The sequence below is a fragment of the Natator depressus genome, chromosome 2 (genome assembly GCF_965152275.1).
Source record: "Natator depressus isolate rNatDep1 chromosome 2, rNatDep2.hap1, whole genome shotgun sequence".
In the NCBI taxonomy this organism is placed as follows: Eukaryota; Metazoa; Chordata; order Testudines; family Cheloniidae; genus Natator; species Natator depressus.
Window position 1 is genome coordinate 200,210,058 of NC_134235.1, and position 24,129 is coordinate 200,234,186.

The 24,129-nt window shown below is 40.7% G+C and overlaps 1 protein-coding gene across 4 annotated transcripts in view; it reads left to right on the forward strand.

Moving 5' to 3' along the window:
* The window catches only part of SCRN1 (secernin 1), a 61,470-nt gene that overhangs the window by 32,664 nt on the left and 4,677 nt on the right, over positions 1-24,129 (forward strand). For all 4 annotated transcript variants that reach the window (XM_074945719.1, XM_074945721.1, XM_074945720.1 and 1 more), the window contains 6 exons: positions 319-500; positions 6,187-6,389; positions 9,236-9,430; positions 10,923-11,088; positions 17,440-17,620; positions 23,944-24,103. In XM_074945719.1, coding sequence (XP_074801820.1) covers positions 319-500; positions 6,187-6,389; positions 9,236-9,430; positions 10,923-11,088; positions 17,440-17,620; positions 23,944-24,102 — 1,086 coding nt within the window. In that variant the 3' untranslated portion in view covers position 24,103. The remainder of the gene's footprint in view (positions 1-318; positions 501-6,186; positions 6,390-9,235; positions 9,431-10,922; positions 11,089-17,439; positions 17,621-23,943; positions 24,104-24,129) is intronic.

A 24,129-nucleotide genomic window follows, 5' to 3' on the forward strand; every position in this document is an offset into this window, starting at 1 on the left:
TCTTTTGGAGCTCTGGTACTATCAACATGGAATATAAAAATGCTTCACCCTTTCTATAATGTGAAGATTAGTTGTGTATTTTTCAAGAGACATACAAATTGTGTGATAATTGTAATAGCCCTTCTCTCACTTCCCCTCCTGCATTTTTTGTGAAGCCTAGAAATACCATGTGTTTTAGAATTTGTAGGTATGGAAATGTAATTTACTAAAATCTCCTTGACTAGACTTCACTATGTAAGAAAATAATGTATTCTAGCGGAGCAAGATAATGGCTAGCTTTCAGTTTCATTCAGCATTCTCTCTCTACCCCCAATACAGTGTACATACATTGCAATTGATCAGGTGCCGAAGACTCATGCTATTGTGCTAAGCAGACCTGCCTGGCTTTGGGGGGCAGAAATGGGAGCCAATGAACATGGAGTCTGCATCGCTAATGAAGCCATCACCACCAGAGAGCCAGCTTCTGAAACTGAAGCCCTGCTGGGAATGGATCTTGTCAGGTGTGTGTTTAATGGCTGGACTACGGATCAATCACTTGGCCTATTAAAGGCTGCAAGATGCTTGTATTGAATCAGGGTATTGTGGCATTAGCAATAATGGCACAATATATCAATGAAGTAGACACTAAGATTGGGTTTTAAAACTGTATAGGCTGTAGACACCACCTATAGAAATGCTATTTATACAGGGCCCTGAACATGATCAAGATAACATTTTGTAACATTTGGAATGTATCAAACTAGCAAATATTGCCACTTCAACCTAGTCTGCATTCATTAAAATCAGCAGCATGTCTGCCTACCATTTAGAACAGAAGTGATATATTGTCAGAATAAGGAAAGCTGTAGTGAGGAAGAAGTGATTAACTCAGTTCTGTATTGCCCATCGTTTTCTTCTTTAAAGCATCCAACTCTGACCGAGAAAGCTTACTCCTATGCATAAAATAAGTAAGTTACTGTAGAACTTAGAATAAGTAAGTTACTGTAGCCCCACTTCAGCACATGAATTCCAATGTAAACCCTTTGCCCTTCTGTTGAATGCTGGCAAACAAACTTCTGAAAGTTCATTCACTCCAGGCTGGCTGCCTGAAAGGCTTGCTCTGCATTGTAAGTCTGAAGCTGCACATTGAGCGGCAGTGAGGAGAATCATAAAAACAAAACCAAGCAGGAGGAAGAAAGGAAATGGAACAAATGAGCTAATAGAAAACCTGTACTCTGCTTCTAGCGAGGGAGCAAATGGACTGCCATAAATGGAGGTAATGGTCAGAATAAAATGATTGTATCCTGTTGTTTAGCAAAGATTCTCTTTTTAGGGCATGTCCTATGGCTGGTTGATACTATCAAACTTATATCTGTCCCACAGGCTACTAGGTTTTAACAAGTGACAGCCTGGATAAAGAGTTCTATTTGTAGTAAGTGTGAATCATGACAGGTCGGAAGTCTAGTTTAGCAGTTAAGTACATATGCCATTTAGTAACACTGGATCCTCAGCAATATATGAGTAGATGCCAACCTAAGGAGAAACCAGTAGTGGTTGGGCATCACCCACTGTCTGAACAATTCATTCAGTGAAGGAGAGGACAAAGGTCAAAGCCAACAATAGCTCGCACCAAGGAGAACTAGAGATCACTATAAACACCCAGCACGCTGTTGCAATTCCCCTTTTTAGTTGTGAAAACTTCTAAAATACTGGATAATGACATTAAAATTCTCTTTTGGGTGATATCCAGAATACGGAGATCCAGCAAGTACAGAATCAATGCCTGTAGGCCATGTGGACACCACCGGTACTGACAGCACCACTTTTCAGCCATTTGCAGACCATACCAGTTGCATGATTTGAGATTAATTGGGAAGGCAATCTGTTGAGAAATTCAAAGCATAATTACGGCCTGATCTACACTTAATGTCAGTTGGGGGTATGAGAGCCACACCCCTGAAAGCTGTAGGTATGCTCACCTAATGCCCAATGTAGATGCAGTTATGTCAATGGAAAAATGCTTCCATTGACTCAGTTTCTGTTGTTCAGGGAAGTGGTGACAGGAAAACCCTCTTCAATTGGTGCCGGCTGGTTTACACTACGGCATTGTGTCAGCATAGCTATAGTGACATAACTATGCCAGTATAGTCCCCGTAGTGTTGATATACTCTAGGAAACATGCTCTTTTCTGCCCTAATTTTCCCTTCACCCCACTTTCAAGTCCTGTGTTGGCATTAAGTCTTAGCTCTAGGCTTTTCAAACTTGGTATACGTCTTGCTTTTGTTTCAGAAAACAAGCTTGCTTCCTTGGAAATTGTTTCTAAACTTTACAGCTGGCAAAAGAGTATTCAGACCAATAAGACTGCTCAGGCACTTCAGCCCAAATCCTAACATCTGAGCCAGACATGAAGAGGCCATGTGAGACTGAGCCCTTCTGAGGGGGCCTACGCCATCATCCTCCTGCCTTAGATTGTACCCCAACTCCTTAGGTATACTTCATGCAGAAAGTAAGAAGCCTGCCTGGCATTTCTCTGGAATTCTGTCACTGGCAAGTTAGGAATTAAAATCCAGCAAATATGGACCAGGACTCCAAAAATGTGTGGGGGTGCTGGTAGGCATGCATAGAAAACCCCAACAACATTGCAAAAAAACAAACACATTTCATTCTAAACTTGAAGTGTCACCGTTGCTTCCTTCCTTACCATTCTAACAGTTCATTCTGAAGAGTCCTAGGTACACAATCAGAAGGCTTTATTTTTATCTGATTTAACTGTGGACATGAGACAAAATGATGCATAAATAAAGTGCCAGGGCACCTCACGAAGGTTTAACACATCTGTCTGAAAAGAGCTTTGGGGTTACCAGAGATTTCTATTTCCTAAATGTCATCATTTGTTTAATATCTGGCTGTTTTTGACTTTTGCTAAAACTAATTTGGCCAAGTTGACATTACTCTTAGCTGAAGATGCTTGTCTTTAAAGTAGCAGTATCGGTTCAAATGTCTATTTATTTAAAACTCATTCACATTTTAGTAGCTTGTTTGAAAGTCTGAATCTACAGTTAGGAGTTGAAGTTGAAGAGCTAAGAATTTCAGGTTAACATTGTAATTTTGCTGTGACTGCCTTGTTGGAGGGCATGTCACTGAGCTCCTTTGTTAATGAAGAATTCCAGGCTGGGGCTAGAATGGATTTAAAGCCCCCTCCCCCTCTAGAAGCCTCAGAGGATTGATTTTTACTCAAGAGCTTGGTGTTAAAGTAATTGGCCAGGCTTAAGGAGGTGGAAAGTTATGGGGATCAGCAGATCTTTAGACAGAAGTTATGTTGGATTTTTTCACCTCTGCTACAGGTCTGCTGTAGGACAGACCTCCTAAACAAGGTGCTTATTTTATTCTCTGCTCCCAATAATTTACAGGTGGCCTCGGGGGGCTTATCTGTTTGAAACAAGTAAATGAATTGTTTCCCCTGAAGAGGAGTGGGGACAAAGACAGATTGTAGAATCTGCTTTGTGGCCCATCAGAGCCAGCCTTGTACACTCAAGACTCTGTGCAGACACAGCAACTCTGAGGTTGTCCCATTTGCCTCAGTATCTTCAAACCACCGCTTTAAAAACATATCCTCACACCAACAGGAGCAGAGCTGGCAGCAACTCCGTGCTATTTCTCTTCCTCTCCCCCTGCCTCCTCCACACTAGACTTCTGATCCTGACTCCAGCAGCCTGGGCCCCAGAGATCTTATGCCCAACTTTGTGTGTCATTTATGTGCTCATCTTTTCTAGAAACATAAGTGTGTAGAGGATTAGGATACTCAGTCAGCTTTAGTGGAAATCAGGCATCCAGATCCTTTAGCTGGGGAGCTAGAGTCTGCCCATTTTGGGAAGAAGAAAATTACCAGGGAAACCAACTTCAATCTATAATCAGGTTTTGTTTGATCAGATTTTAGTTTCACAATATGCCTTCCCCAGTCCTTTAATTATATCCTAATCCTCTTGGCTGGGTCTCTGAGGGAAAAAATAAAGGTGTGAAATGACCACTGTGCCAAATGCAGTGAGTGTTTGATCAGCAAAAACTATGCCTGTTATGCAGAGATATCTGCCAGTGCGTTGGGTTTTCCACTGTTAGTAGCAGGAAATCTAATTGATTCATTGGGGTATCATACTCCAGTGTGTCTCAGGGGAAAGAACTTTTGAAACAAACTTTTGTACAAAAATTAAAATGGTTTAGTGGTATTTGAAATCCCATGACAGTAACAAAGCTCTGCCCTTGAAATGCATGACCACCCGTAACATCAATGCAAAAGAAAGTTAGTGCCTGCACTCCCAGTATGGAGCGATGGAGCACATGCTGCTGGTTGGCCGGTGACCATTACACATCAGCTGAACCCTTCTATCTAATTGCACATTCAGGATGAGGTCCTGGGACATCTGCCAACTGTCTGAATACTAGGTCTTGTCTGATTTTTTAAGTCAGGCATCCTGGCTTTGAGAGGGAGTGACTGGGATTGCACGTACAGTGGTTGGAGATGTGGCACTGCTTGAGCAGGAAGTTGGCAAAGCTGAAGGATGAGAGAATGTTAGAGGAAGCCCATACAGCCATGAGACTTTCGCCAGAGATGCTGAGCAGTGTGCGAGTGGAAGCAGATATTGGAGTGAGCTCACCCCTTGGGCTGGGCTTGCTTCCACTGAGTGCTCAGACCCATCTCTGGGATAAAGATTCTTAGCTTTTGCTCAACTTCTACATTTAGCTGGAAACAGTGCAAAATGAGATCCTTTTACAATAAAATCAACCTTCTCCGTTCTTTGCTTCCCCAAACTTCTTGTTGTGGAATGTCAAGGTTTGTTTGAGACTCTGATGGGGAGGCCTTGGCTCTGCCACAGGCTTGAAGTGCAAACATGGGTAAGTGATTTAAAGCTGCATTTTCAAAAGGGGCACTCCTTTAGATGCCCTGCTTCAGACACCCAGGGCTGTATTTTGAGACTGACTTCAGTTGGAAGTGTGGGCGGTTCACAGCTCTGAAGATCAGGCCCCATCTGTCGAATTTTGTTCCCAACTTTAGAGAAAAGTGTCTCAAAAATTTAGATTTTAACCGCTGCCTTGGTTTTCCCATCTATCAGAAGGGCTTAGATTGGATAGGACTTCTCCATAAATATGCTGAGACATAATTCATTTTTGTAAAGGTTTTTGATTCTCTAGAAGGTGGATGTAAATACACACTTTCATTTTTATTACTACAGTAAGTTTTCAATATGGGAGGTTAATGTAACTGAAAATAATGAATGTACAGTAAGGTATGACAGAGTTAAGATATCAATGAAATCATATTTGTGGGTATTTCCATTTCTAAAGAGCTTGTACTTGGCTGATGGCAGAAATAGATTAAAAGATTAAATAAATAGAAACCTCTAATCTGTTGCCTAGACAGCAGTTAAGTAGAGCCGAAGAGCTGTTTGCTAATTTCCTAACTAGGATGGTTTCATTTTGAATATAAATACTTCAGATCAATGTGCTAAACCCCACTGATTTTACTCTTCTGATTTGTCTTCTAAAACAAGTAGTTAAATTTACTGGTTAGGATTCGCAAATTTACTTTTACACTCCTTTCAAGCCAGTCACATTCACTTTTGGCACATACCCTGCATTTTAGTACTTCCAAACAGATGCCTTTGTCTACAGTATAAAACAGTCACTGAAGGCTGATGTGCAATTAATTTTATATGGAGGGTATGATGGACAGTATGTGTGGGAGTACAGGAAGAGAAGGGTGATAAAGATAAGGTAACATTGACTACAGAAAATTCTTGGACATTCTATTTACCAGTAAAATTCACACTCCCTAAAGAGAGTAAATAGAATCTTGCGGGCTGTCTTAAGACACAGTCCCTGTTACACTTAGTACTTGTGTAAATTGTAGCAATTGTAGTAGATTTGTGGATGGAGAAACCAGTTTAGATAACATGAAAACATAATTATAAAGTTCTGGGCCTAGTTTTTCTAGTGAACCTTTAAAGCAGAAATTGCTGATGTCTGACCAATAACTTCTGAATGCACTTCTCTTGTTAGACACTTTAGAAATGATTCCATCTGACATCAGTAAAACTGTAGCTCATACTATAGGATCCTATTTCAAGCTTTTTGTTTAAAACAAATGAGTCACTGCAGCACATCACTGGACTTTTCACTGTTACTTAAACAGTATTGGATTTTTTTTTAAAGGCTTGGCCTAGAAAGAGGTGCAACAGCTAAAGAAGCCTTAAATGTAATAGTTTCTTTGTTGGACGAGAATGGACAAGGTGGAAATTATTATGAAGATGGGAGCTCCTGCCATGCTTTCCAAAGCGCATTTCTGATTGTGGACAGAGCAGAAGCCTGGATATTGGAGACTGTTGGGAAATATTGGGCAGCAGAAAAAATCACAGGTGAGTTTTAACTGGTGGCAAACTGGTTATCATAAGAAGGCTGCATAACATCTCTTCAAAGCTTGTTTTATTTATTCCCTTTCATTTGGGGTAAAGATATCAAGGGGTTATGAAGAGGTCTAATTGGAAAAGTCTAAATGGCTTGGATGTATCAAATTAGTCAAACAATGAAAAGCTGCATGATGCTGGTAGCAGCCTAGCTCCAGTCTAGCCCATTAAATGTCCTCCTTTTGTGTGGACAGATTGTCCTTCTGCAGTTACGCTATTTCTCTAGGCAAGACTTGAAAGATTACCAGACCCCTATGGGCCAGAGGAATAAGTCTTCTAGCCAGACATAGATACTAAATACTGATGGAGGGGACTGAGATACCCCACTTCCTGGGAAGTAGTAAGATACCGTTCCTGGACCCTGTCTATATTGACCCATCTGGCTGACGTTAAGTGGTCTCATCTCTTATTTGAACCTCCTGGTTGCTGTAATTAGTGTGTCTGCTACTCTACCCTTCACCCGCCTTCTGAGTCATCCTTCCCACTAAATAGAATCAGAGAACTGGAAGGGACCTTGAGAGGTCATCTAGTCCAATCCCCTGCACTCGAGGCAGGACTAAGTATCATCTAGACCACCCCAACAGGTGTTTGTCTAACTTGCTCTTTAAAATCTCCAAGGATGGAGATTCCACATCCTCCCTAGGCAATTTATTCCAGTGCTTAATCACCCTGACAGTTAGGAAGTTTATCCTAATGTCCAACCTAAACCTCCCTTGCTGCAATTTAAACCCATTGCTTCTTGTCCTATCCTCAGAGCTTAAGAACAATAATTTTTCTCCCTCCTCCTTGTAACAACTCCATTGCCTTCATCAGCTGCCACTCATAGCTTTTCCCAGGCAGAAGCGTGAAGTTATTCTTGTTTGTTTGTCACTTCTGCTCTTCAAGATCCTATTAGTACCAGTGAAAGTGACCAGTTTTCACACTCCTGCCACTTGCAAAAGCTACCACCAGCAGCAGAAGGAATGGAGGAGGAGCCTCTCTCCGGGTTTAGGAGTTTTACATTTATTTTCCATAGGAGGTTCTCTTTGCAACCATAACAGCTATTCTTGAGCTTATCAGAGTAAAGCTTTACTACAAAAATCACTGGTACTGGTATCTTATGCTTAGTGCTTTGTGGGACACTGGGTTTTTCAAACCTTGTCCCTAGGATCACATTGGGTCTTCTACATAATGTTGTTACACAGAACTTTTTTCCTTAAATGAAATTGCTTGATAAACTCTGCTTTGTGGTGAATTATACTTTAATTATAACGCTATCCAGGAAATAGACATTTGTAAATAAATAATACTCCTGTTATTGTCCTCTTGCTGATCTGAACATAGCACTGACTTGAGTAATTCTGTCAATTTGACTGTACTGGAAAGAACAAAAAATGTAAATGAGTTTAATTGTTGTAATATTTAAACAGGTGCCAATGGGTTTTTTTTTGGCTTTGCTTGATAATAACATATTCCAGTTGGTCAAATCAAAATTATTCCAATCTTCGTTTCCTGAAAATGAACAGCCTGCCACTGACCCTTGGTTTCTGTAGTTGGTTAGCAGGCAGTAATGCTTATAGCAGCTTTTAACTTGGATTAGTAATCACTATTTAAAATTTTATTCAGTGAGCATTAGAAAGGCAAATCTGATTTTATAACAATAGCTGTTAATGATGCTATTAAAGTAAAAATTCCATAAATCACTTTAGCCTGCCTATTAAAAATAAGCCTGCTACCTTACCTTCACTGTCAAGTTTTGTTTGGATAGTGAGTATAGTTTAAACAATTATTTCCATTACTCCTATGATGTGTTTACTGTATCCTCTGGTGAGTATCTGCAGTAGCAATCATTAATCATGCTGTCTGATGTGTATGGATATAAGCAATACAGGCAGAATTTTTTTCGGGGGGAAAAAAGTCATACAAAACACACACATTGAAGGCTTATTATTTTCAATCCATATTATTGTCTTAACATCTAGAGAACTGTGTTTTAAAACAAGTCTTGTGCTCACAAAGACACTAGGTGTTAGTATACATTACACTTTTACAGAAGGATTTATAATTCGATATTACATTTTAAATATTGAACATTAAAAAAAAATCTTTAAACCAGTATTCCTATTTGATTGGAAACCAGATTATGAGTTATTCCACATGAGCTCTTCTTCTGCTGGTCTTTCAAATGATGCCCATTTTCAAACAAGAAATTTAAAATTTCCAGTTATAATTAGGTGACAGTTTCTGGGATGGAAAGTTATTTAGCAAATGTGTATAATGCTGTGTTGAACAGTGGGATTAACTTTTTCTTCAAACAACAAGTAATGCCACACAGATCAACTTTGGGCTGAAGTACTATTGTGTCAATTCCTTTGGGTTGATTGTAACCATGTTGGATGAGCTAGTTAATGTGGTCTAGGGCAAAGGGTCAAGATTACTTTCAAAAACCTGTTTGGAAGTGAAGTGTCGTAATTTAGCTTCTGGAAATCTAAGAGCCTGATTCTCTACTGCTTTGCACCTTGTAGAATCTTTTCCATTGTGCAGAGATGGTTGAAAATTATAGCATTCTGATACGGTAGCATTGTGCAATCACATGGTACAGGGATAAGTATCTAAACATGACACAAAATGCTTTGGAGAATCAAGCCCTGAAACTTGAAGTGATGAGTAAATCCTGTGCATGTGTCATTAGGTGACTATCACAACGAAATGTCTAGATTGGTCAATGGCTTAATTTGCTAATCAAATATTTTGCTCCTCTAACCACTTCTAGCTCCACTGTAGTAATGGTATATTGTGATTTGTGGCTCTTTCCATAGAGGGAGTAAAGTGCATTTGCAACCAGCTTTCATTAACCACAAAAATTGATGTTGAGCATCCTGAGCTTAGGAGTTATGCAGAGACTCAAGGCTGGTGGACTGGAGATACAGAATTCAATTTTTCTGAAGTGTTTTCTCTAGCTGAGGACCATTTAGGCTGCTGCTCAGGCCAGGAGAGCCTAGAAAAACAAGAAGGTAAGTAGAAAGGATTTTTCCTCACTGATTTTTCTTGCCACTTAATTCCCACTTTTCTCAACCAGACCTTCGTCCGTAGTCTCAAGTGGGTACAAGGAGAGCATTTTCACATGCCAGTCCATAAACCACATGGAAGGAAAATCCATAGAACAAATTGCTTCGAGCAAAACTCCTGGATGAAGTCTTAACGCCTCAGCCTAAATTTAGAAGAAGGCTATTTTAAAAAAAAAACACAAAACTTAGAGCTTTACACTCCACCATCTGTGTGATTTGATAGTCTTTTCATTGTAGGTTTGATACATGGGAATAAGAGTAATATCGTACCGGTGCACCCCTGTTCTCCTAGCATGAAAAGATGACTTACCTTAGTAGAAAACGATGAGGGGGGGCATGGTGTTTTTCCAGAAGGATGTTCGTATCAGTCCTATTGTGAGGAGGGGAAGAGGCATTATCCAACTGCCTCTGGAAACAAGCTATGGTTGCAAACTATGAGACTCGAGTTCTGTTACAGCAATGAAGATGCACTTAGGAAAGACTCCACCGCTGCCCCCTTTTTCAGGCCAAACTGGATGTTTTTATTACCGGAGCAGATTTTGATTATTGAAATGCTATCAGCAGAAATGGGCTTATGTTCTGGTCCAGAATTTACTAATCACTTAACATAGCTGGAGCTGGCCAGAACCCTTTTTGGAATTACTGCAGCATCTGCTGCTGTGCATGAATAATGTGTAATCGTTGTTCAAGGCACCAGATCAGCCATGCATGAGCAGTGTTGCCATTCTCTTTAAAAGCTCTACATTAAGAATGATTTTGCTGATATTTGAAATGGTAACACAATCTAGTTCTTATACAACTGGAGACTGGATAAAAAACTTCTCACTGCAGTGCACAATACTAGTAAGGGGGCTGTGGTCCAATGCCTACCACTCAAAGTAATCCTCAATCTGCAGGAGAGGGTCAGGAGGGGAAACAAATAGAAATTCAAGCACCTAGAACAGTTGAGCTTTAAAAGAAAGCTGGTCTTAACCATAACTGTAGCAGAGCTGTCGTACTGCTATAGTCTAGTCTAGTTAAACATTGATAACTACGCCAAAAGCCACTGGGAACATTTGATGATCCACGTTATAGATTATCTTTACCACCCCCATAGTTGTGAAACTTGTCTCTGTACTTTTAATTACTTCCAATCCATTAGACATGATGGGTCAAATTCACACTTGGGGCTGTGAATGGAGACATTTACAGTGGCAAAAAGTCCATCAGTTAGAGGGTTGAGGCAGTACAAGGCAGCTGTAATCTGTTCTAGTAGGTTTCAGGGTTTAAGTTTTGTAAATACAAGCTGCTGATAGTGGTGGGGGTATGTTCCCACCTATATGATATGGCACTGTTTGCATTGGGCCTAATGCAATGCCCACTGAAGTATAAGTACTTTCCTTTGAATTCGGTGGGCTGTGGATCAGGCCCATTGGGGCACTTTTTCCCCTTCTTGCAGGAAATATCACTGTGCGAACAATGATGGAGGTCTTGCGTGACAAAGCTAGTGGTGTCTGTGTGGACTCCGAAACTTTCCTCACTACAGCTAGCATAGTGTCTGTTTTGCCTCAGAACCCTACTTCTCCCTGCATTCACTACTTCACTGGCACTCCAGACCCTTCAAGGTAAGTCAGGGTGCCTGCTGCCCTTCTCAGGCCTAGAGGTGCAGGCTTTAATAAGGAGATTCTGGCTGTGTGTATGTACATTGAAAGCTATTAAACTGATTTTAGTGACAAATTTAGGGCCCCTTGTGACTGGCTCTGCGTTGGTGAACAAAGAGGGAGAGGGTGCATATAACCGTCCTTCCCCTTTATCATGTCCCTTCACAGAGGTGTGCTGCAATTCCTGTCTATGCTCACCACACAAGGACGATGTTCTGTGTCAAAAGATTCAGCACCTGCTGTATGCCCCGCCCATACACCCTTTGGATCACGTCTTTGTTTTCAGGACATGGGTTTCTCTTTTAATGCAGTTTAAATAGAAATCCCGGTAAATATCTATGGTAGTAGGACAAAAAACATTTTGTTAATCTTATTGTAAAGAACAGTAGCTCACTAACATTCCATACATTTGGTCTTACACTTAAATCCCTGCTATGGTATTTTAACTTGTTCAGAGTGCTGGCTTTGGTAATTGAAAAATAATTCACCATGGAGGCAAGTCCTTTTAAATGGGACATCCTTTTCTTCTGTTTCATTTCACTTATGGAGGATATCAGCAGACAGTGGTAAAATTAATGTAAATTCAATTTAAGTTCTTAAATTTTAATCTTGAGAAAGAGAATAATTATTCTTACAGTGCCCCATATTATAATGGCTGAGCATGTACTGTAAGAGGCTTAGTGATATTCCATTGTTCTGGCCTTTTTATTTCCAGTGTTGCCAAAATAAGTTTGAACAAATTTGTCCAAACCTCATTCTTAAACTACAGAAATGAACACAATTTAAAAAAACGTTTAGTTATCTTAATTCAACTTTATGGAATAATGTGGCAGTTCTTAGAAGTTGCAATCTCTGCTTAGTCACCCAAAACCAACACGGGAAAAAGTTTTAGTCTTTCAGTTTTTATTCAGATGTTCTCAAAGTGTTACAAAAGTAACAATACTGTGAGTGAGTAATATTATTGTGCAGTAGCATTTAAAGCACTTCTTATTTGCAGTTTTGAGATGTATTAGGATTTAATGTAAAAAAACTCAAGAACTTGAACATATTCATGTTGCTAACTAGATGTCTGACAATCTATGCTGCATCTAGATTGTATCATGTTTAATATAAAGTTACGGTGAATCTTTTCTTGGAATATTCATGGTTCTTGTACTTAATTATGTCAAGAGACTTATCTTAAAAAAAAAATCCACAAAGACCTGATACAAAATCCATTAAGTCTTCGATTGACTGTATGGGCTTTAGATCAGGGTATTAATACCTCAGTAAAGGGACAAGTACAGTACTGATGCCTATACTTCAAAATAGACTCTTGAAAACCAAAACGACTTTTTGCTACGAGTCACTTTCCTAATTCTCCCCATTTCCTTTTGTTAATCTGTGAACCCACAATGGTTAGTTCCAGTAACTTTTAGAACAGAGTTAAAGGGAAGTTTCAACCTTGACTCAGATTTTGTTTCATAGGTTCAAATCTGATTCTTTAAAACAGGCAAGGTGATCCCTTTGTCCCTTCCTCACCCAAGTTTGTGGTACTATAAAAACCACTTCCTGTCAGAGTAGACAAGTCTGACACAGTCATGCCTGGTTACTAACATTTTACATTACGTTAGAAAGCATAAGAAACACATTCAACAGACAGCGCCTTTACGTCCATCCTAGAAGCCTTGTTGGAACACTGAAGTGCTATGTGACTTAAATGTAGCTTACTGCAATTTAAAATGGAAGCTAGCAGAGTTGAAAAGCCAATGACCACTTAAGCTTTTTTTTTTAAAAAAAAAAATAAAAAACCCCACACATATTTACATGAAACATGCTAGATCAATTTGACATCACAGCTGTTGTGTTCTGCTCCCAGCCCTACTCTGTTTGTTGGGTCTAGTGGTGCGGTTTGATTCTGTATCCTGTGACTGGCAGGGAGAGTAAAAGAAAGACTTGACACACTAACCTGTACCTACTGTCCAGACCGTGATTAAAAGAACACACAAGTCTGAGTACTACATATACAGTGTGTAAACTTCAAAAAGGGAGAGGAACTGCTTAGGGTGGCCTAAGTGGCTACAGCCCCGTATAAAATTACCACACCATAAAATTAGCAAAAGAAAAGTTATGATGAATAGCAGGAAACATTTTTATGTAAAGGTTTATTGAAACGTCCTCTTGAGAAGAAATAAAAACCCCATTGCTTAAATCTGGGCAGGACAGAGTACTGGGGAATACTATAGGGAACAACCCATGGCCTAACAAGTCTTTCTCACCATGAACTGTGAATCCCAGCTTGGGTCACTCTGCATTGTATTTTAAACTAAACCACATGCAGCTTAAGAAAATATTTGCCACTTACTGTACATTAGGGAAATTATAATTTTGGAGAGAGGATGCCGATCTGACTATCCACTTGGACAACCAAAGGTCACTACAGTCAGATGACTATTAGTTGTCTTAGAAATCATAGAAATGTAGACCTGGAAGGGACCTTGAGAGGTCATCTAGTCCCCCTCCCACCATGCTGAGGCAGGATAAAGTAAACCAAGACCATCCCTGAGAGGTGTTTGTCTAACACCTTCTTAAAAACCTTCAGTGATGGTGATTTCACAACGAGTGCTTAACTATCCTTCTAGCTAGAAAGTTTTACCTAATATCTAACCTAATTCTCTTGCTGCAAATTAAACAAATTACTTCTTGTCCTACCCTCATGGACACTGAGAATCATTGATCACCATCCTCTTTGTAACAACCATTTACCTATTTGAAGACTCCCCCTTCAGCCTCTTCTCTACATAAATATGCCCAGTTCTTTCAACGTTTCCTCATTGGTCATATTTTTTAAATCTTTTATCCCTTTTGTTGCTCTCCTTTGGACACACTCTCCCATTTGTCCACATCTTAGTGTGGTGCCCAGAACTGTACACACTACTCCAGCTGAGGCCTCACCAATGCTGAGTAGAGCAGGACAATTACCTCCTGTGCCTTACATGGTAATATATCCTAGAATGGCATTTGCCTTTTTCCACAACACTGACTCATTCAGTTTGTGATCCACTATAACACCCAGATTCTCTTCTGCAGTACTACGGCCAAGCCAGTTATTCCCTGTTTTGTAGTTGTGCATTTGATTTTTCCTTCCTAAGGGCTGTATTTTATACTTGTCTTTATTAAATTTCATCTTGTTGATTTCAGTTCTTCAATTTGTCAGTCATTTTGAACTTGAATCCTGTTCTTCAGAGTGGTTGGAACCCTTCCCAACTTGATGTTGCCCACAAGTTTTATAAGTATATTCTTAACTCCCATCGTCCAAGTCATTAATGAAAATACAGAATATTCCCAGAAGACAGACCGTTCTGGGATTCCACTTGATAAGTTCTCCCAGCTTGTAGTGAACAATTGATAACTACTCTGAATACGGTCTTTCAACTTGTTGTGTACCCACCTTTCAGTTAATTTCATAGTTCTTATGTTCTTCTCATAAGACTGTCATCTGGGGCTCTGTCAAAAACCTTATTAAAGTCCAGGTATACCACGTCTACTGATTCTCCCTTCCCATCCCTCCCCCCTGCCACTGAGCTGTTTACGCCATCAGAAGAAAATTGAATTAGTTTGGCATGATTTGTTCTTGACAAATCCTTGTTGGCTGTTACTTATCTTACTATCTTCTAGGTTTGAACAAATTGATTGCTTAATAATTTGTTCCAGTATCTTTCCATTTATAGAGGCTAGGCTGATTGGTCTATATCGTTCCCCAGGCCCTCCTCATTCCCCAAGTTAAAGGTAGGTACTGTGTTTTTCCTTCTCCAGTCCTCTGGGACCTCACCCATTCTCCATAAATTCTCAAAGATGATTGCTTTAGCTACTTCCTGAAGTACTCTAAGGCCTGGTCTACACCGTGGGGTGGGGAAGGAGGAAATCTATCTAAGTTGGGCAACTTCAGCTACGTGAATAACGTAGCTGAAGTCGATGTACTTAGATCTACTGACCGCGGTGTCTTCACTGTGGTAAGTCAATGGCTGACACTCTCCCGTCGACTCTGCCTGCGCCTCTTGCCCTGGTTGAGTACCAGAGTCAACGGGAGAGCTCTCGGCAGTCGATTTATCATATCTAGACTAGACGCAATAAATCAACCCCCACTGGATCGATCGCTGCCTGTCAATCCAGCAGGTAATGTAGACAAGCCCTTAGTGACTAAAGTGATCCCACAGGGGTCCCTTAGTGCTGAAGGGAGGTTCACCCTTCACCTGGAACTCAAGTCTTCATTGGACTCTGAACAAGGCAGTAGGTAGGCTTGCTTCTCCAAAATACTCTTTGCCTTACCAAGGCCCATTGCTCTCCCATCTGTGTCACATAAAGGCTGCAGCAGGCTTTAAACACCCTTTGGAATTCCTTTCCTTGCCATAGCAAAGCTACAGCCTCTAGCTTGGCTGCAAACAGACAGACTTGCAGAGGTCCTTTCCTCTCCCCATCACAGGTGCTGGAACAATTTGTATAGTGGGGGGTGCGTAGAGCTTTGAACCATACTGTAAACCCCTGTATATAATGGAAACCACTTACACCCAGGGGGTGCAGCAGCACCCCTAGCTCCATCACCTTATACTCCCCATAAACCAAGGTTTGTACACAAGACATTAAGAAAAAACAGCCACACCAGAGTTCCTGCTTCTCTGTGAGTTAAAACTTTTCTAGACAAACTATGATCAAATATAATAAAAACTCACGTTCAGCTCTGAGTTTGTGTGTCTTTGTGAAAAGAAAAGCTGTCCCACTCTGGTCATGCCAGCCTGCTTCCTCACTCCCTGAAAACCCCTGGCAGCTGATTGTCTGTCTTATAAATAAGTAAGGGTTGGGTTTCAGGGAGGCTAATGAGCCTCAGGTTCATCTGAGCTCTGTCTGTTAACTGTTGCCTCCCCAGCCGGGAGTCACAAAGCTTTTCTTCTCATCCGCACTCCCCATCGTTCCCAATAGGAAACACTGACAACATGAATGTATGCAAAATGTTAGTCTCAGTGCAGTTCATTGGACAAGCATCCTCCTCACAAAACCCCCAACATATGGCACTGGGCGGGTGAGGTGGTCTATCATCTTATCTAACTGGTACTCTAATTGGCAGTTTCTGAAGATGCCAATGATTCAGTGGGCTTGGAGACTGAACTGTCTCCCTTAGCAATGGTCACTGTGGTTTAAGACTGAGCTGCATTGTTGGGACAGTGTGCGCTGCTCCTGCTTCCGCTGTTCAGAGAGCATTTCCATCTCCATGGCTGTCAATCAGGGACAATAGGTGCAGCTAGAATACAAATAAAGAATAACAGCCCATCTCTGCATGCTACTGTCACTTCTGCTTTACATGCCTTCTCTTAAAAAAATCTGTAATAAAAGACATGTCTTGCCCCAGTTTGTTCAGGTCAGAACCTTTTGATGGCAGGGCTTCTCAACAGTGATGGATAGAGCAGCAGGTTAGTGACAGGTTTCAAATCCTGTGTTTAATTTTGAGCTCCCATCTAATTCCAGATTGAAATGCTTTGTTTGATGAAAAATATTACAGTATTCTCTGTGTAACCATTTCTTTAACCTCTCCTTGACTTCCCAATTTGGACACTGCTGGTCAATGCCAAATCTTCAGAGATACTTAGTAGGTTGTGTAATAACTTGGCCAGAAATCTTCCTCCAGCCCTCATAAGTGGGTGGCTTTAAATATATCCACCTTCAGTTTGTTTCAGCAAAGAAATTCTGAACTGAGTGCAGGACTTAAGATGTATATTGTGTGAAGAGCTTTATTGACATATAAATTGATGCTGTGCAAATGTAAGAGCACTGGGAAGTTTTAGGTTGGGAGACTGGTTCTGAGCCAGTTAATTTCTTTGAAAACTCTAAGCACAGCTTCCACAAACTACTTAAAGTGTGGAATGAGAGAACATGAAGGAAAAAAGAAAGCAAGAGAGTAGTATGGGGCTAAACTTTGGGATTTAAAGATGATCAAAACCTTTACCCTCTTCTCCCACCACCCAAAAAAAAAATCAAGAGGAAGGAAGCTCAATGCTATAATTCACAGAAATGGGGAAACTGACATGGAGGGGGAGAAAGAGAGGTTAATATGTAAAGCTTTGCAGGACCTAGTGTTTTTGAAAGCAAATGGATTTTCTTGTGGCATGTGTTCCTTCTTTTAGAAGAGGTTATTTTTGTGCCATATCTGACCCCATCCTGCCACAGTAATATAGATATGCACATGCAATACTGTCCAATGAATCTCTGTTGGCAAAGTAGCCTGGATATACTGCTGAGTGATATACGCAATGTCCCTGTGAATAAGGTTCTTATCTCTTTCAGGTCCATATTTAAACCTTTCATCTTCGTTGATGACGTCAAACTAGTACCAAAAGTTCAATCGCCTTTTCTTGGTGATGACGATCCTGTAAAAAAGAGACCTCGGTTCCAGGAGAAGCCTGACCGGAGACATGAACTGTACAAGGCACATGAGCGGGCCCGATCTGTCACTGAGAATAATCAGGTAAAGCCTCTAGGACTTGGAGCCTTTAGAGACAGGTTTTTTTCTTAAAACTAAAACACCCGGGATCTAAAATGCTGACTGTGGGAACAAAAATTTGAATGTTTGCATGACTTATACTTCATTCTTTCTAGAAAAGTTTCTGTAAAATCTTTTTCCACAGAAACTTTTAAATCTAATTAAAAGGAAATTAGTGGGGTTCCCCCCCACTTAAAAATCTGAATAGAGGCTTAGAAGTTAAAATGGAGGAGTGAACATTTTAGCCATGGTTGGTTGCATTCTTTTCTTATTAATTTTTGTAAACATGGAACTAAAAAAAAAAAATTCCCACCAGATGTTGGCAGAGTTCATTATCCAGACTCTCAGCTTATAGAATTTTAAAACGATGAAAGTTGTCTGCTTCTGTATAGGGCTCATGCGTGGTGGTGGGCTTTTTTCTTTAAGTGTTGCATTATTGAACACTATCAAAGTTTAGAGATGTTTACAAAAAACTGACAGGTCGCCCAAGTTGCCCCTTAAAAAGAATCAAAGGGAAACTTACAAGAGCCTGAAAAACTCATATAAAATCCCTCAAACTTTCAAAGGCAATCATTGTACATATGTGACATGCGGGGCACAATCCAGATCAGTGGGGGGCTGTGTCACCTCTGCCTTGCAACCTTGTGTACCTTACAATGCCTTGCTGATGTAGCTCCCACCTGTGCCGCTCACAAACAGCCTTCCAGCATGCAAGTCACACCCTGACTGTTTGTGTGTAACTGCAGCCTGCCAACTATATCCTGGCTCTCACCAGCCTGGGTTATACTGCAGGGTGACCACAACACATTCCCAGTCCTAGATCTTTTCCCCAGAAATGTAGGTCCTGTACTGTCCAGCCCTGTTCTGGACAGTATAAATATATTGTCTGTTGTTCCTATAGGGGAATAACATGCCAGTTTATTACCTTAATGAGTCACCCAGACACTTCAACTTAATCACACTGGATTAGATAAAACAGTAAAACAAGTTTATTAATTACAAAGAGATTTTAAGTGAGTATAAATAATGAGGCATAAAAGTCAGAAGTGGTTACAAGAAAAGTAAAGATAAAACTCTTACTAGTATCTACTTAAGAAACTAACTCTTTTACAAAGCAAACTTTCTCGCCACATGCTTCCAGCAGATTACTGACCAAACTCTCAGGTCAAGACCCATCCCCCAGAGTCCAATGGTTGTTTCTTTTTGTCTTTTCAGGTGTGGAGAATGAGGTGGGAAAGAGGGAGGGGAGTCTCTTGGGTGTCTGTCCCTCCTTTTTATAGTTTGTCCTCCTCTCAAAAAACATTTCTAGCTGAGACCCAGAGACAGAGTATATGTGAAAGGATAGTCCCTGCTGGGTTATTTTCACGTCTTTGAACTTCCATTGTGTTCCCTCCTTGCTTGATGACTCTGTTTACTGCTTAAATGCATATTAAGGCAAGCACACATTCCTTCATTAAGTCAGGTCTGCCCTACTGCCTTGGTGGAGTTGTGGGGTTTGAAACAGGTGTTAATAACATCATACAGGGGACTCTTATTGCTTCACGTACAATGTAGGCACACTTTTTATCGGGACAGTACTGACCAGCAAATTGAGTTTTCTAATGATATCTTACAAGGCATACCTTGTACAAAGATTATTACAGTAGTGTGTCAGGTGTGAATACAGGAGTATATTATGTCACAAGATACAGAGTTATTTTGAATGGTGTTACTGGTTATTGGGATGTGTTATAAAACTTTTGTCACGTTATAATAGGATCGTGGCAGGAATATCACAGGTTGAACTAAAAGAAAAGGAGTACTTGTGGCACCTTAGAGACTAACCAATTTATTTGAGCATGAGCTTTCGTGAGCTACAGCTCACTTCATCGGATGATACAGGTTGAACTGTATCCCGGAGTACTGAGATGTCGGAATCATAGAATATCAGGGTTGGAAGGGACTTCAGGAGGTCATCTAGTCCAACCCCCTGCTCAAAGCAGGACCAATCCCCAACTAAATCATCCCAGCCAGGGCTTTGTCAAGCCCGACCTTAAAAACTTCAAAGGAAGGAGATTCCACCACCTCCCTAGGTAACGCATTCCAGTGCTTCATCACCCTCCTAGTGAAAAAGTTTTTCCTAATATCCAACCTAAACATCCCCCACTGCAACTTGAGACCATTACTCCTCGTTCTGTCATCTGCTACCACTGAGAACAGTCAAGATCCATCCTCTTTGGAACCCCCTTTCAGGTAATTGAAAGCAGCTATCAAATCCCCCTTCATTCTTGTCTTCTGCAGACTAAAGAATCCCAGTTCCCTCAGCCTCTCCTCATAAGTCATGTATTCCAGTCCCCTAATCATTTTTGTTGCCCTCCGCTGGACGTTTTCCAATTTTTCACATTCGTCTTGTAGTGTGGGGCCCAAAACTGGACACAGTACTCCAGATGAGGCCTCCCCAATGTCGAATAGAGGGGAACGATCATGTCCCTCCATCTGGTGGCAATGCCCCTACTTATACAGCCCAAAATGCCATGGAATGATTCATAATGTATAACTTTTTGTTAAAGTTATGACATCTTATGCAATTCCTGTTTCAGCAGTCGTTTGTGTTCACATATTTGTTAATGTGAATTTTACAAACTCACATTTATAGTTAGTCTTGCACATCTCATCTCTTGCAATGGAGTGGAAACAAGATATTTTCCTTTTTATACCTCAGAGCAGGAATTTTGTTTTCCCTCTAAAAAGAAGTTTTTAGAAATTACCAAACTGAGACAGCCCTGTCTGTATCCAGTCTAGTAGGGAATGTATCTAGCATTGGTTGGTGTGTTGAGGCTTGTCATAAATATAAAGGGAAGGGTAAACACCTTTAAAATCCCTCCTGGCCAGAGGAAAAACCCTTTCACTGCAAAGGGTTAAGAAGCTAGGATAACCTCGCTGGCACCTGACAAAAATGACCAATGAGGAGACAAGAAACTCTGAAAGCTGGAGCGGGGGAGAAACAAAGGTTCTCTCTGTCTGTGTGATGCTTTTGCCGGGAACAGAAAAGGAATGGAGTCTTAGAACTTAGTAAGTAATCTAGCTAGATATGCGTTAGATTCTGTTTTGTTTAAATGGCTGATAAAATTAGTTGTGCTGAATGAAATGTATATTCCTGTTTTTGTGTCTTTTTGTAACGTAAGGTTTTGCCTAGAGGGATTCTCTATGTTTTGAATCTGATTACCCTGTAAGGTATTTACTTTCCTGGTTTTACAGAGGTGATTCTTTTACCTTTTTTCTTCAATTAGAATTCTTCTTTTAAGAACCTGATTGCTTTTTCATTGTTCTTAAGATCCAAGGGTTTGGGTCTGTGTTCACCTATGCAAATTGTGAGGATTTTTATCAAGCCTTCCCCGAGAAAGAGGTGTAGGGTTTGGGGAGGATTTTTGGGGGAAAGACGTTTCCAAGCGGGCTCTTTCCCTGTTATATATTTGTTAGACGCTTGGTGGTGGCAGCAATAAAGTCCAATGGCAAAAGGTAAAATAGTTTGTACCTTGGGGAAGTTTTAACCTAAGCTGGTAAACATAAGCTTAGGGGGTTTTCATGCAGGTCCCCACATCTGTACCCTAGAGTTCAGAATGGGGAAGGAACCTTGACGAGGCTCATGAAGTCCGTCAGCAGAGAGCACTGTGTACCCCATACCGGATGGTGCTGGAACATGAATGGTAAACATCACATGTATAACTACATCTTACCCTGGGTGGTGTGGACCCCCTTTGGGCTACAGGTTGAGCAGCATTGGTCCCCTCAGAATTTGTGTAGCCGAAGATGTCCACTCTTGTAAAGGCCATGAAAGAAGATTTCCCTTGAGGAGAAAGTGACCTTAAATCAGGCAAGTCACAAAAGGACCACTCTACAGATGGTCAAAATTGTCAGAAGGAAATGCCTTTCTCACTGCACCCGCAATAAAGAGGGCAGAATACAGAAGTAGGTAGCTATCATCAGCAGAGCTCCAATTATTACAATCCACACTGGCTAGCAGTATAGAGCATGTCAACCTCTCCTCCCCATTGTCCAAGGCTCCCTCCTTGGTCTTTACCCTTCCATCCAAAATCATTGGCGCATACTCAGACCTGTGTAGGAATGGTCTGATGCTCTCTTGCGAAACCGCTAACTGCCTCCTCTCCCTCTTGCTGTGCTGCACTGATGCACAAGGAAACGAAGAGTAGGAGCTGACAGAGAATGAGAACAAATGTTGTACAGGGGGTAGCAGTAGACTGTCCTCAGCAGAAAGCAAGAGAAGCCAGGGTCTCCTGCTGACAGCCCAATTCAGACTCCTAGTGGTGGAGTTTAAGAAGGAGAATTTAACTGTAAACCCTCCAGTTAGATAAAAGGGGATCCGATTTCTCGAGGGGGCTTACAGAAGGGGTCTGCAGCTGCAGACAACTATAATCAGCACCAATGTTCTAAGGATTCAAACACTGGTCTGTTGAATTAAATCAATAATCTGCCATTTTGGCAAACTATGTACAGTAGGTTGATGACTCCCCCATTTCATCATCAGCACAACCAGGTAAATACAATGGCTCCACCAAACGCCATGCATCATGAAAAACCATCCTATTTATTGTATCTTTTCCTAGTGCATCCCATCTCATCCGTTAAGGGAATGAAACAAGATCTAGTTCATTTTTTTTCTGTAAGATTCATTAGACACATGCCTTCTGATTATTGAGCTAATAAAGGAAAAGACTGTTCATAATGCGTTTTTCAGAGGAAAGGGCTATTGAAAACCCTCTTTTAACACAGTGACACCCACCCCAGTTCTGTACCTTTAAATGATGGTATTTTCTCTCAGAAAAGTTTCGCTTTTGTTTTACACAAAGGCCTGAGCCCAAAAAGCAAACAGAGCAGCCTATTTCTGTTTAAAACTTTCTGACCTCAACCTGTTAGTCTTTTGCTGTCAGCTGTAGAGTCACATAGACCCACAATCAGAAAAGCCCAGCAGACCTATGGTGGTGATGGAAGTAACTGCTACATAAGATGACTTGAAGGCTTCTTCAGTAAATATAAATGGTAAACTTGACAAGTTTAACTTACCACGTTTAAAATTTTTAAAAAAGGCGGTAGTGGATTTGGAAAATTAATTTGAGGCCAACCTCCAAATCAAGGAGAATAAATAAGAAAGTCAGACTGTGTCAGCCCACTCTGTATGAAAAGTATTCAGTGTTCTGAGGTGAAATTTTAGAACACCCTTAAGAGCAAATACTAAATTCACCAGGGCCTATGATGCTGAAACTTTGGATTCTTGATACTCTGAAGCTTAGCATAAGTGACTCTAGCCTTCTGGGGAAGAGCTATAGAGTACCAATAAGAAAACCTGCAAAACTCCCAGCCACCCTTCCTGCTAAAAATGGTCCTTCTGAGAGTGAGAATCTCGTTTGCAGCTTCCAGTGTAAGTGAAATAGTCTACGAAGACAGAAATGGCATTTTCTTTTCAAGGAGTCCCTTCCAAAACACACACAGCAGTCCTGCGACTTGATGCAACCATTCACAGACACTCACGTAGAAAGTGGACTTTTATGCTAAAAACTAGCTAAAGCAATATATTTTCTGGAGAGGACCTTCTACATAGAAAATGTTGAAAAGCAGCAGCCAAGTAAACCTTTCAGTGTCTGACACAGATGCAGCCCTTATTCCGGGCTAGAATCTTTCTTCCTGTAACTTAGATGTAACGTTTGATCTGTCTTTCACTTTGATGCTGTTTGACTATACAAAGGTTAAAAGGTAAATGGGCAAACTCATTAATTTTAATCCCATGACTAAACCTAGAGTAGAGTAAAGAGGGTGATGTTCTGCGGGATACTGTTCTACATTCTGTTCTCTGTACCCGTGCCTGGTTTTGGAAAATCCTTCCGGGAATTCCTGGCTGTCTTGCAGTATTTTTGTTGTTAATGAGCTTCCAGACTTGAGATGAATCAAAGAAACTCCTTTTTTCTTAGAGTTATACAAGTTTTATCCCCCAAGCTGTGCTCAATCTTTAACGTTCTTATTTCCTTTGAATTTACTACTCACTATTTTACTAAAGTTGTTTCTTGATTACTAGTCTCTATTGTTTGTTCTGCATGTTAAATGATAGACCATTGTTTTCATTTTTGCTTCGGGTTCTACCACACTAACATAGAAAAAGAAAAAAATCAGTACCGGGGGGGGGAGGGGAGGGAGGTGGAGGAATGGGACATTTTCAAATAGTGTGAAAGTGCCCCCCCCCCCGGCAGAGAGGAGTAGTAAAAAGTCACTTGAATTTGTTTAATGGGTACTTTAACTTGGCTGTTTCTTGCCTTTAGGATAAAGGTCAGAAGCTGATGAGGATTATGTTAGACCTTGAAAGACAAGGCTTAGAAGCTATGGAGGACATCCTCACCAGTACAGAGGTTCTGGATCCTGCTGAAGTAGCAGACCTTTTCTATGACTGTGTCGATACAGAAATTAAGTTCTTCAAGTGAAGTAAGCAAATGTTTTAATACTTTGAT